The 14,459-nt window shown below is 38.7% G+C and overlaps 1 protein-coding gene across 7 annotated transcripts in view; it reads left to right on the top strand.

The window, feature by feature from the left end:
• Positions 4,930–14,459, top strand: part of LOC109820900 (pentatricopeptide repeat-containing protein At2g26790, mitochondrial) — a 20,607-nt gene continuing 11,077 nt past the window's right edge. For 5 of the 7 annotated variants that reach the window (XM_020387097.1, XM_020387113.1, XM_020387101.1 and 2 more), the window contains exons 1-2: positions 4,930–7,787; positions 8,753–8,876. In XM_020387097.1, the coding sequence (XP_020242686.1) occupies positions 5,162–7,618 (2,457 nt within the window). In that variant the 5' untranslated portion in view covers positions 4,930–5,161 and the 3' untranslated portion in view covers positions 7,619–7,787; positions 8,753–8,876. Of the gene's footprint in view, positions 7,788–8,752; positions 8,877–9,050; positions 14,438–14,459 lie in introns of those variants that run through there. The other 2 variants (XM_020387123.1, XM_020387128.1) reach the window with 2 other exon arrangements.

Genomic DNA, 14,459 nt, shown 5'->3' on the forward strand with positions numbered 1-14,459 from the left:
TTGTCAGAGGTGTAATGTTAACGTGACAAGGAAGAATTTGTGATCGGGCAATTTTGAGGACTTATCGCTCTATTGACGAGAGTCGATAAGTTGATTTTGTCAGAGGTGTAGTGTTAACGTGACAGGATTTGTGTTGCGATTGGAGCAACTTTGGGGACTTATCATCCTATTAACGAGGATTGATAAGTGGGTTTTGTCAGAGGTGTATTGTTAACGTGATAAGAATTTGTGTTGCGATTGGAGCAACTTTGGGGACTTATCATCTATTGAAGAGGATTGGATAAGTGAATTTGTCAGAGGTGTATTGTTAACGTGACAAATTGGGAGTGATGCAAACTGAATGCATACTCTATGGGGATTATGATCGTCAGAAGTGTAATGTTAACTCGACGATGTGAAAGATTCGTTACTCTTAATCCAGTGGATTTCAAGTAATCGACCCCCAGTCTTGATTAAGACTTAGCAAGGGAATAAAAAGAGGTAGACAAGGCACATCACCTAGTGAGGTACTATCCATGAAGTCGGAATAAAGTCACATCACCAGGTAGGCCATTATCTGATGAGTTTGACTATCAGAGGTAACTGTTAACGTGATAGTTTTGTGGTAGATTTTGTGGTTGACAGAGGTATCTTATTGAACGTGACAACTCAGGAAATTTATTATTCATAATCCAATGAACTATAAATAAACCACCCCCCAGTCTTGAACAAGTACAAAAGGGGGAAAAGAGAAGACATGACACATCGCCTAGTGAGCCATTATCTAACGAGTTTGACTATCAGAGGTAACTGTTAACGTGATAGTTGTTGGACCCGCCATCCTACTAAAGAGGATTGACTTCAGTGGCCGTAGTATCTTTCCCTTCTGACTGGGAAGAGTGAGCCTGGTCCGGTTGCTCAGGAGAAGATTGGGCTTGGTCTGATTGCTCGGGCTGATCCTGCCTACTTTGTTCTTCAGCTTTGATCTTGGCAATAATTTTTTGAGCTTGCTCACCTTGAGAGATTAGTTGTCTCCAAGAACGACATTCTGCAACTCCTATTCGGGCTAGGAGGTCGGTTTGCAAGTTGTGTCGACAGGTCTCTACTAAGGTAGACTGTGTCATACCTGACGGACATTGCAGAGTCATACTTCGAAACCTTTTAACGAAGGCTTTGACTGATTCCCTCTTCTTCTGCTTAGTAGCGAGAAGGGTATGGATGGAGACTTCTGTATCCTCTTCAAAGAATCTTGACAGGAAGAGTCTTTCTAGATCCGTCCACTTTTGGATACAGCCCGCAGGTAGTTTCCTGAACCATTCAAAGGTAATTCCCTTGAGGGTGCCAATGAACAATCGAACCAGTATGACATCGTTTGATATTACATTTCCAGTCTGTGACTTGAAATGATAAATATGTTGGTTCGGTGATCCCGTGCCGTCAAAAGTTTGTAGCGTTGGGACCTCGAACTTTGGAGGATAAGGGGCTGCATCCCATTCGGCAGGATAGGGCCTGATAACTCCCTCATCTTGGAGCTCGCTTCTGTTAGCAATGGCTTTGAGGCGGGCTTCCAATTCTTCCATTTTGGCAGACTGAAGATTCTGCTCGTTCTCAGTCTCTCTTCCTTCATCAGAGGAAGATTCCAGGCTATGGGCTTCTTGGTCAGAAGCCGCATCATCAACCACTTTTCCCTTCCCTTTGCTTGTGTGAGGTCGGGATGAAGACGTTTTTCCTCTCCGGGAAGATTCTTGCCTGGGTGGCGAATATGTCTTCTGAGATTTGGCCTTGTTTGCGACGATTTGAGTCAACATGGCCATGAGTTCATTGATGGCCTCCTGCTGAGATTTGAGCATGGCTTCCTGTTCATCAAGTCTCTTTGAAAGATTTTCAGAATGTTCTGCCATGTGGGCGAAGCTCTCATGCCCAACGAAAGAGCTTGATGATTGGGACTCCGCAATGGCTGAGTGTTCGTCATCGGAATTAGTTCCTCTGGCTAAACTCCGATAGTTGACAGGGGGAATGGCTCCTGTTCGCGTCCGAGTGCGTTGGTAGACTCCTTCAAACTCGTTTGCGATTTCTCTGACACTTGGAGAACGATCTGTCTCTGACTCGTCAGAACTAAGGGTTGATGATCTCCCTCTACCAACCATGTTAGAAGTGACTCCAAGGTATTCATCCTCTAAAGTCTTCTTCCTGTGAGGATGTCGTCGATTATTGAGCAAAACGACATTCGTCGGTTGTTTGAACATCGATAGCAATTCCCGCAAGTCAGAGACTTGGGATGAACCTCTCACGGAGCGTGAGGGTAAAGATGGACCCCCCTGTCCGTTAAAGGATGGGACTGGTTCTTGGTAAACATGAATTTTAAATCCATGTTGATCATTTTGAATACGACGAATCACATCGTATTCCAAAGAAGGAACGCGAGGGTCGTGTTTAGCTTGATTAACGCAAGACCAAAGTCTGCGTTTTGCTAATGAAACGCAGTCCTGCGATCTGCGTTCGGATTCTGAAATGCACTCTTGAGAGTTGCGTTCAGTTTGTGGCACGCACTCCGGAGGGTTGCGTTTTGGTTCTGGGACGCACTCATGAGAGTTTCGTTCAGCCAGATCAACACAGGTTTGATTTCTGCGTTTAAATATTAGAACGCACTCCTGAGAGTTACGTTCAGTTTGTGAAACGCACTCCTGAGAGTTGCGTTCAGCCAGATCAACGCAGGTTTGATGTCTGCGTTTAGATGTTGGAACACACCTCTGAAGGCTGCGTTCTATCTGGAAAACGCACACCTGAGGGTTGCGTTTAGTTTGGCTTATGCAGAGCTCATGTTGAGGCTCACAAACGCGGAGTTCGCGTTGATTGGAGAATCAGCTTTTTCGGAGTTGTGCCGAAGTCGAGTCTTCTCCTTTAGAGAGGGGACTGTATAAACAGTGCAACCCCCATGGGAGATAGTCTTTAGATGAGGTGGCTACAACTGGAGCTTTAGTCTCCTCGGAAACTTTGTCGATCTTGCGCATAGCCTTGGGGCTAAGGGATCCGGAGGAGAGGGCCTCCTCGTACTTGGCTTGATCAAACTCGATAATCAGGGTTTCAACGGTCGTTCCAGTGAGATGAACTTCGGATTGCGCCACCACTTCTTCGTTAGAGAAGCTAGTCCCCAGCAGAGTCGCCATCTTTTGTTCGTTGGAAATTTGCAGTAAAAAGACAATGAAAGAAAAATTTGATTTGTATTTCTCTCAAAATCAATTACAATTTGGATTCCGATTACAAAAGAGAGGAGAACGAATTTGACTCTCCCCTTTGTTTAAAATTGGGTTCTTCACGGTGGCGATGGAGTGCCTCCTTCGATTGATTGTGTCGAACTTGCTCTCCGTTGACGATCCGACCGTCTTGATTCACTGGAACGTAGTCTTCTCCTCACGATTTGATGCTGTGGAGAACTTGCAAAGCAAGTTTGAAAATAACTCTTAATGAGTTGATAACTCAGAGCGAGTTTTAGAAGAACTTGCGGAGCAAGTTTTGAACTCTGATCGAGTTGATAACTCTGAACGAGTTTGAAACTCTATGGAAGAGTTGATTTAAACCGAAAGTTCGGTTAATCAGCCAAGGGAATGCTCCTGTTGTCGATCTCCAAAATCCCAGCCGAAGGATGAAGGCTCTTCTTCTTTGCTACCAAGCTTGCTCTTGACCGAATCTCCCTCTGTTGATGAGACCAAATCCGATCTGAAGCTAGCCGAAGATCTCTTCTTTGCTGCCCAAAAAAGAAGGATCCAAGAGACCCGAACTCAGTTGAGTTTTCCACTATTTATAAGGGATTAAGGGTGGTAACTATCCCCTTAATCTGCTCCTTAATGGGCTGAGTGGGGTATAACCGCCCCCTCTTAAACAGCTCCCTAAATCGTGGGGAAAACGGTTTTGAAACCGTTCTGTTAGTGTTTTGAACGAGTCAAAACGCTGAAAACAGCGTTCTGGGCCCGAACTGTGCATTTCTGGACCTGAAACGCAGAGTTAGGTCTGAAAACGCACAGTTGAGCCTGTTTAAAGGCTGAAAAAGCATAGGTCGTGCTGTTTTAGAGACGAACTCTGCGTTTTAGGCTGAAAACGCAGAGTTGGGCCTGTTTTAGGCTGAAAACGCACAGTTGGGTCGTAACTCTGCGTTTTGATGTTATATCACGAGGATAACCTCTGCGTTTTGAGGTTATAACGCTGGTTCGACCTGTGCGCTTTGACTCTGTAATGCAGAGGCGAACCTTAGGCGGGCTTGGCGAGCTTCAGGCTAAGTCTAATGTGGCGAGCTTCAAGCTAAGTCCAATGTTCTGACGAAGTCCGGTCTTGCAGACGGACTTCAGAACATAATTTGCTGCGAAGAACAGGTCATAACTTTCAAACCGTAAGTCGGAATTGGACGAATTATATATGAAAATCGGCTATCTCGACGAGACGGGGCCATCCGAACCTAGCCGAAGGCTTAGGTTTGCTTCCTCCGTCCAAATTCCTTACGGTTTGAGAGATATCTGCATTCTAATATGAAGAGACCGTCAATTTGTAGTCTCTTTTGCTAGAGCTTTGCACATATCGTCCTCTTGTAATCTTTGTCTTGGCTCCTTGAAAATATGAGAGTCGTCAGATTGTAACTCCCGATGTTGATTGTGAATGCTGTTGAATTGGGGCTTTCATTAGTTGTTGTGAAGGTCGTCAGATTGTAACCTTCTACGTGAAAGTCCTCAAATTGTAGCATTCTGGAAGTCGTCAGATTGTAACTTTCATCATTGGTGTTTGATGGGGGATCAACTATCTATTGTGATTTTTAGACAGCCTACAGGCCTAACATAAAATCATGAAATATGTAAGGGACCAATATGTAAAAGAAGCCAATAAACAAGTCGGATTTACTACCGGATGCGGGCACATGACGAAACCCGATCCAATTTCTCTCAACCCTACGGTCTCCTTCGCAAAACGCTCTCTTTCTCTCTCTCTCTCTCTCCGCCTCTCATTCTCAAATCATGGTAGGGTTTTAGCCACTTCGAGAAACCTCACCGCATTCCGCCGCCGCCAGTTCATCCGTCGCCGATGTCACTACCCTCATCTGAGGTCAGCTGGGCCCAATCTCATCTCAGTACTAATTTCTTTCCATTGTTTTTTCAATCGAGAAAGCCGTTAAATTCCCTTAGATGAGTCAAAACCAATGATCCGCTACCAAAAAACTGAGCAAATCTTTAATGGGTCACTCCCATTTCGCAAAATCCTTCACTTTCTCAATCGAAACCCATCAATCTCCACTGCTGCGGCTTCTATTCCCTCTTTAACTGAACCAATCACAACTCCTCAGCCCATCACTCAAAATTTATCTAAATTGTCTTCTGCTAAAGTTGCCCAAGTTTTAGCAAGCTATTGGAGAAAACCCCATCTTGCCTACTCCCTGTTTAGAGATTGCCAAGCATTTGGATTCCAGCATGATTTATCGACTTATTCAGTGATCATCAGCATTCTTTGCCGTTCAGGCTTTCGCAGAAAGCTGGATTCTTTGTTCTCTGATGTGATCTTGGCGAATGGGGAGTTTGGTTTTGAGCTTTCAGCTCTATTTGGTTTTCTTGCTCAAGGGAAGCACGTTCCACATTGGATAAACCTTGTGTCTGATTCACTTATCAGGGCCTATGCCGTTTGTGACAGGATAGAGATGGCTGTTGATGTGTTTTATGAATTGGGTAATCTTGGTTTTGTTCCATCAATGAGGACTTGCAATTTTCTTCTCAACATCGTGGCTGAAAATTATGATTTGGCAATAGTAAAGGTAGTTTTTGATAATATGAAGAGATTTGGGGTGAGCCCGGATGTTTACATGCTTACCATTATGATGAAAGCTTTATGCAGAGAGAAGAAGCTTGAAGAAGCATTTCAGGTTTGGGGTAGAATGAATGAGACTGGTGTGAAACCCGATTCATTCGTGTACACTACCTATATAATGGGGTTGTGTGACATTGGCAGATCAGACTCGGGATTAATTCTTCTTAAGCAAATCTCAAGCCAAGATGTTTTCTTTAATGCTCTCGCTTATAATGTAGTAATCGATGGTTTGTGTAAAGAGAAAAAATTGCAAGAAGCAGAGGAGGTTTTGGAGCACATGGTATTAAATCGTGTAACCCCAAATGAAGATAGTTATGGGTGTCTCATTAAAGGTTATTGTGATGAAAGAAACTTATCAAGAGCTTTACATCTACATGAGGAAATGGAACTTAAGGGTCTCAAGACGAATCATTACATCAAGGGATTTATCCTCAATTTACTGTGCGAGATGAACATGAATGCGGAAGCACTGGATGAGTTTCAGAAATTGAAGGCATCAGGGCGTCACATTGACGAGGTTCTTTACAGCATTGCTATTAAAGCCCATTGCAAGATGAAGAACATGAGGGATGCAATGGAATTGTTTGAGGAAATGAAAGTTTTAGGGTTGGCACAAGATAAAAAACTTTTTACTAGCTTGATTGGTGGTTACTGCAATTTGAATGAAATGTATAATGCTCAGAAGGTGTTTTCTGATATGGTGGAAAAGAATGTGGAGCCTGATCTTATTACATGTACTATACTAGGTGGTGGGTTTTGTCGGAATGGTTTTCTTAAGGAGGCATTCGACCTTATAAGTTTTATGGGGGATATAGGCTTGGAGACTGATGCCGTCTTTTATGGCAATTATATTGAGAATCTTTGTAGGGGAGACAAGCTAAAGGACGCAGAGATTTTATATGACATTCTTGAGCAGAACGATCGTCATCAATGTTTGACTCTTTACAGTGCTATGATTTCTGGGTACCTGCTATTGGGTTGTACAAAAAAAGCTTACAGACTCTTTCACAAGTTGTTAAAGCAAGGGAATTTGGTGGATGAGAATGATGCATCTAATAAGAGGAGCAAAGTAGTTTTTTCTAAGCTGATTAATGAGCTTTGTAAGGAGGGGAATGTTGAAAATGCTTCTGTGGTGTTGAAGACAATGTTAGAGATGAATTTTAGTCCTGATGAGATTTCTTATAACCAGATCATTGCTGGCTATTGTAACATTAAAGATATGGAAAAAGCTCATGCTTTGTTTGAGGATTTGGTTAAACGTGGTCTTTCGACTGATGTTGTTTTGTATACTACATTGATGAATGGTTATTGGAAGGTTCACCGCAGGCGAGAGGCTTGTGAATTGTTCATCGAGATGCAACGTAAAGGAATGGAACCTGATGTGACTACATGGACAGTTATGTTGGATGGTTATTTGAAAGACATCTTGAACAAAGATAAGGCAATTATAGATGTGGAGACCAGAAAGGAGAAATTTAGAGGCTGTTCTTTGAAAATTATGGATGAGTTAAGAAATCAGGGTCTTGAGCCTGATGTTTTTTTCTACACAGTTTTAATTGATGGGTTTGCTAAGGTGAATAATATTCAGGGAGCCCAAGAACACTTCGATGAGATGATTAAAACAGGTTTGAGACCTGATGCCTTTCCATACACTGCTTTGATAAATGGGTACATTACTGTAGGGGAGAAAAATAAAGCTGCAGTTCTGCTTAATGACATGCTAGATAAAGGAATAACGGCGGATGCTTTACTAACCTTGTTGGCAAAGCTTCATAGCTTGAAGGTTGCGTCTCGATAGAAATTTCATTGGTTACATTTTGACCCTTATCAGCAACCATTGTCGCATCTTTATGGGTTTGGTCTAAAAACTTAACTCGGTGTTCAGAGAGATCCCAGAACTTGCATCTTCCAATCTGACGTCAGTCTTTTGGTGTCAAAAGACCAGCATTGAGCTCCTTGGTGCTACGGTAAGTACGATATTCTGCCTATTTGTCTTACTATCTTTATCATTATTAATCAGCACCTTGATATCCTATGATCAACTTCATAGACATACAGATTGCTCTTACATATTTTTATTCATTATTATCTTTTTTTTCGGTTTTCTCTACATTAGTGCCTTAAATATTTCTTAATTTGAAATTAGTCTCTCAGATCATTGAAATTTCTATTAAGTCCCTCAATTCTTCAGTTATTTTGAAATTAATCCCTCAAATCAGTAGTCTACCTAACAATTGAAGGGGATAATTTGAAACAACTTATGGGAATCAAGGGACAAATAGAAATTCCGATGACTTTAGGGATTAATTTCCCTCCAATTGCTTCTTCTACTCTTATTTATTTCAAAATAACTTAAGAATTGGGGGACCTTATAGCAATTTCAATGATTTGAGGGACTAATTTCAAAATAACTAAAGAATTGAGGGACCTAATAGTAAATTTAATGATTTGAGGAACTATTTCAAAAAATGGAAGATTTAAAGGACGTATATCGAAAAAACCCTTTTTTTCCACTAACAAAATGGATGAGCCCCGGTCCACTGCACTAACCTGACTTGAACCTATTAGTCCTGCCATCAAAGCAAGCTCTCTGTGAACATTACCAATTCCACCTTTTTCATGAGGGGACATTATTGTCACATTTGGTAGCAATTGCAAGTTCGCAACTAAATGGATCTTTTTCCCTTTATGTTGGATCTATATTGCTCTTGCTCAATCACAAACTCAAATGCTGAGCTCAAATTTATATGTAACTTACACAGACTTGTTCTCTCTAATTGCTTCATTCTTGCATTGGTTTGTTGTCTGTAGTGTTCTTCAAGGTTATGCAGAACACTTTTAACTGTTGCTAACTGAAACTAAACATGTAACATGACAATATCGATTATGCTCTTAAGATCACATTGCTGATTATAAATATGTTTGTACTCAGGAGATGATGATATCCTACAGAAAAGTCTTCTCTGGATCTGACCATCTGAGAACTTCGAAACATGACTACTAGCTCATTAAGAGTTGACACGTACATTAAGTTGGTATTTTTGCCACATTTCCAGGTATCCTGATTCCTTCGCTATCTATATTCCACTTTTTCGGATATACATATATCTAGTTTGGTTCTGTTATGATGCTTTTCTGCCTCACTCTAGAAATGCAGCATCTAATGATTTTATTTATAACATTTTTAATTTTACTAAATGAAGCTAATTGTAAATTGTTTCAATGCCCAGAAACCAGAAATCATATAAATCCTGGTGTATGCATCAAGGTCAATATAACCTCGATGCAGATGTAAGATGTTTATTCAGAAATTTCTTTGGGATGATTACCCACATAAAGTAACATTCACATGCATGTATGTATACAGTACATTGATAAACCCGAAAACTGCTTGCACTACGTTTTTGAATATGCATGGTGGATTAACTTTTGGGTGATCTTCTTTGATCATCTTTCTTTGTCAAGATCTACATGCTCTAGAATGCTTGTAGATGTAAATCTTGTTGTTGGAATGAATGGGGATAGAGGTCAAATTTAGATGCTTCTGGAATGCTTGTAAAGTCGAGTGGTCATTGAATGGGGATAGAAGTAGAATGCAATGTGGCCACTTGGTGCATAGGTGAAAGGCTTTAAGGCCACATGCTTTCTTGTCCTCAAGTAATTTACTTTTAGAGTATGCAGATAATGATGAATGGAGTTTGCTTGTTTCATATGAACTTTAAATTCTGGCAGACATAAGCTGCATAACATATACATGCATACACATAAAAACATGTTATATATTGGGGTTAATTGCGGATAGACCCCCTGTAGTTAAAATTGTGCTGATAGATGTACTATTTGTCCAAGTGTGGATAAACCCCCTGTAGTTAAAAACATGTCCTATTTTTTAAAACTCTTTTAAGAGTAAAAAATTAGCATTTGTGGTCTATACACACCAATAGAACTACGGAGTGTCTATTAGCCTCTACAAAAAATCATTCGGGGTCTATTCACACAATTAGAACTACAAGGTGTTTATCTACAATTGGGTGTGCTAAGGGGGGTCCATCTGCACTTAACCCTATATATTATTAAATTAACTTTTTTTCTTTTTCCTTTTTTTTTGAGAAGAAAGGGTGACACCTTAGAAAGAATGAGATCTCAACCACTACTATCACTCAAAAAGGTTGGTTACATATAAAGGAGTACACATCCAACCTAGGAGTGTACCCCTCTGTCATCATAATATCTGTATCTACAGCAACAACATAAACCCCCCAGTCACGAGCTATTCACAACTATTGTTCATTCTACTTATAGACAACAAAACACACCAAAAAGTACATTATCTTCAACTATCATCAGTCTAGCAAAATAGGACATCCGATCTCTTTACCGGCGTCCCTCCTCTAAATTTGAACTCCTAAAGCTTTAGCATCTGCACCTCCACGATCAGCAATATTTACATCAGCAAGGAGCCCATTAGAGGATAGTCCTGACCAAAATAAAGCGAAATGAGTGATAGAACCCCAAATCTCCAAAGAGTTCTTGTGTTTGTGTTTAGAGCAAACTTCTATTATATTCCCCTAAATGCAGCAGAAAAGAGCACTTAGATATGAGTCCAACGCTTTTCTACTTTCTCCTTTCAACACAAATTTCCTCGATTGAACCCACACAACAAATTTATCATTTGGAAACCGGGTAATGTCAAATTTATGGCAAAGTGAATTACATAGTGATTGTTTCAATGTTTGAAAAAGCTTTTTTGAAACTCGCTTTGAAACTCGCTTCACAACTTATTGAAGGGTAAACAATTTGAAACTCAGTAGTGAAGCTATTTAACCCTTGAAGTTTATGCCCCATTGCTTAAAGCATAATTAAAGTGTGCGCTTCGCGCTTCATAAAGCGCTTTTTTTATTTTGAAGCACGCGCTTAGGACTAAATAGTAGGACATAAAAGGATCTTTGACTAACATTAAAATGCTCCTATATATTTTCAATATGTGACTATGTGAGTGTAAAGAAAATATATATGTTAGTTTATTATAATTCATTTCTATACTTCACATATTTAGTTTTTATTTACTAATTAGGAAATGAATATATATATATTTGTAATTATTACGCCACTATATATTTTATGTTCATAATTTTTACAAATTTAAAATTAAAATATTTAAACTCATAAAGCTTACGCTTTTTTACTTTGAAGCTTACGCCTTGCTTCATCAAAGGGTCCGGCGCTTCACTTTGAGCTTCTGCTTTTTTAAACGTTGGACTGTATATAATTGCATTTAAGAAATATGTGAGTATGAGTTTCACTATCTCTCCCACATAACACAGAGAGGATCAATAACAATCTCCTTGATAAAGAGTCTATCTTTGGCAATCAATTTCCCTAAGAGAGCAATCCATAAAAATATTTAAACCTTCAAAGGAGCTCTAACACTCCAAATATCAGTTTATGGAACTCCCACACAATCATCCATTAGGAAAAGATGATAAGATCTGGTAAAAAATTATCCTTTGGAGTCTGATTTCTAGGTTATATTAGCAGCCCCCTGTAAAGGTATATAAATAACATAAAACTTTCATCAAAGCCAAATATTGAAATACTAAATGCTCGGTTAGCTGTCTTGTAAATTGTATGTTCCACCTCCAATTAGATCCCACAAATAATTTTTTGTGATTTAACTATAGCAAAAGGACATCGAGCCAGGTGAAACAACTCAGGAAAAGATGAAGCTATACTGAAAATTATCCGTCTAAAAATCTAACAAAAAATAAGTTTTATTTCCCTCACCCAAATGCACAAAAGGTACTCAAGAAAAAACATCAAAAATCTTAAAAACTCATTTTCAGAACCATGAAACTTTAACAGAACTCTTCAATTGGAGTCCATTATCAAAAACATAATCCTTTCTCAAAATGATATTCTTCCATAAGATATTATTATTACCAAGCCATCTCCAAATTTTTTTCCTTGCAAATTCATAATCAGATTTGTTTTTTTATGGAAAATTTCACTACTCCACTTTCCTAGTAGAAGCCTTGTTCATTATCCTTAAATTCAACACTCCTAAGGCTCCTAAAGACTTTGGCCTACACATAGTCTCCCAGCTTATAAGATTTGAGGCTAATTTATTGTCCAAGGATCCATTCGATAGGAACCTCCTTCTAACTTTATCAATTCTCTCACTAACCTACATAGGAAACATAAAGAAAGATGACCATAATAATGGCATGGAGGATAATATTGAATTTAGTAAAATTTGTCTCCTTCCTCTAGACAAAGTTTTGCTTTTCTGAAGTGATAATGGTAATAGCATGGGGGCCAATCCTTGTGAAGTTTGTTGAGCCTTAGAGAGACTCCCAAGTAGTTAATATGGAATTCATTACTCACACAATTCATCATACTAGCTAACTAATTTTGAGAAAGAGGATTACGTTCAAGGGCAATGAGAACACTCTTAGAGAAATTAATTTGCAATCTAGAAGCTAATTCATATTCATATAGAAGAAGCTTAAGGACAGTTAGTTGTTGTGGCTCTGATTGACAAAAGATCAATATATTATCTGCATATTAGAGGCAGAGAACCTTCAGACTGAAATGATCAGAGTAATATCATGCAATAGGTTAGCTTCTTCTGCCAACTACAATTTCCTGGTTAAAGCATCAGCTGCCAACACAAAGAAGGATAAAGGGTCTCCCTGTCTCATCCCCTCTTTTTGAAACAATCTAGTTTCCAAGTTTATTATCATTATGTGTAATAGCAGAAACCCCCTTGAAGACAAGATGAAATCCAATTTAACCATTTATCCTCAAAACCTTAGCCTGTAAAACATCTAGAATAAAATTCCAGTTCAATTTGTCATAGGCCTTAGTAAAATCCAACTTAAGTAATACTCCACTCTTATTTTCATTTTAGAAAAAGTCAGATATAATCTTCTGAGCAGCAGCAACCCCATCAAACAAATGCCTTCTTAATATAAAACCTTATTGAACAGGGTCGGCAAGAATAGCAAGCTTATTACTTAATCTATTTGTCAAAACCTTTGTGATTATTTTTTATATACCATTAAGCAGGCCAATCGGCATGTAGTCACCAGTCCCCAAAGCTGACTCTTTTTTTAGGGATGATAGCATAATTCAATCTATTGGTTTCTAGTTTCCCCTAAAAAAACTCCTCAAACAATCTAAGTGAATCATGACAAATAATTTTCCAAAATTCTTGAAAAAATAAAGGTGAAACTATCTGAACCTTGTGATTTGCCTCTATCCATGTCAAAAATTGCAGATTTTATTTCTTCCAATGAAAAAGGAACCTCTAGATTTTCTACGTCTTATTCAACAGGAGGAAATAAGAGCTCCCAATCAGCTTGATATCTATGTTTGATATTCTGTCCAAAAATTTTCTTATAATGCTGGTAGAAAGCATCAACTATCCTACTATCTAGCATCAACTATCCTACTATCAGAAGTGATGTCAACTCCATTTACCTTAACTGAAGATATTTTGTTTGCTCTCTGTTTTACATTTGCAATTCTATAGAAGTAGGATGTGTTATGATCCCCCTCTTTCAACTAGTGGACTTTAGATCTCTGTTTCCACATTACCTTTTCCTGGTGCAAAATATCATATAACTCTTGGGACAGATTGCTTCTCTGAGTAGCTTTTTTACTATTTGACATTGGTCTCTCCTCCTCTTAACACATCTAATTTTAAAAGATCATCCAAGATTCTTTTCTTAGATGTTCTAATACTTTTAAAAAAATCTGATGGGTGCAAGTCTTAATTCTTTTCCTTAGAAACCTTAATTTACTTACAAAATTATTTGCAGCAGAACTATTGACAGGAGCTGAACTCCACCACGAAGCAATATTATAATGAAAATCTTCTGATGACAACCAAATTTTCTCAAATCTAAACATTTTTTCATTCTGTTCAATGTTGCCATGTACTAACACAATGGGATAATGATATGAAAGTGGACCAGCCATACCTTTTTAAATTGTCAAGGGATATAGAGTTCTCAGTCAAGATTAAAGAAAAATCAGTCTAGTCTAGCCAAAGAAGGATTCTCCCTTTTGCCAGTCCAAATGAAAGTCCAACCCTTAAGAGGAGGTCAATAAGTTCCAATCACACAGGAGATCATCAAAATCTTTCATATCTTTGACATGACATTCCTTTGCCGTTTCCAATTGAACCTTATTATTTGCTTTGTTTCTTCAAAATATTACTTCCATGCTTCCATTTAAGATGTTTATGGTATTTATTTGTTGACTTTGTTATATGATATATCTTTTGTTAGTGTAAATCTTAAGTTTCTTATGGAATATGTTACTAAATAAAACCACATTGTGCGGATTAAGAAACATGTCATTATATTGATTTTAAATTTTACTATACAAGGGTAGATGCTCTAGACAAAAGTCCGAAAATTTTCTGAATTTTTTTTCTTCTAACCTTTTCCCCCAATCTAGTGACTTTAACTTGAGCTCTTTGGGCACCTGCCTAGTTTAGACGCACATGAATTCCTTACTCCATCCTCGAGACTTATTGTGATGTTTTTTTTTGGGTTGGTTGATAAGTACTGAAATAGATTTGGAGGAAGGGAGGAAGGGGTCTAAAATATGAAGGATTTTGTTGGTATTTT

Source organism: Asparagus officinalis, chromosome 1, assembly GCF_001876935.1.
Source record: "Asparagus officinalis chromosome 1, Aspof.V1, whole genome shotgun sequence".
Lineage (NCBI taxonomy): Eukaryota > Viridiplantae > Streptophyta > Magnoliopsida > Asparagales > Asparagaceae > Asparagus > Asparagus officinalis.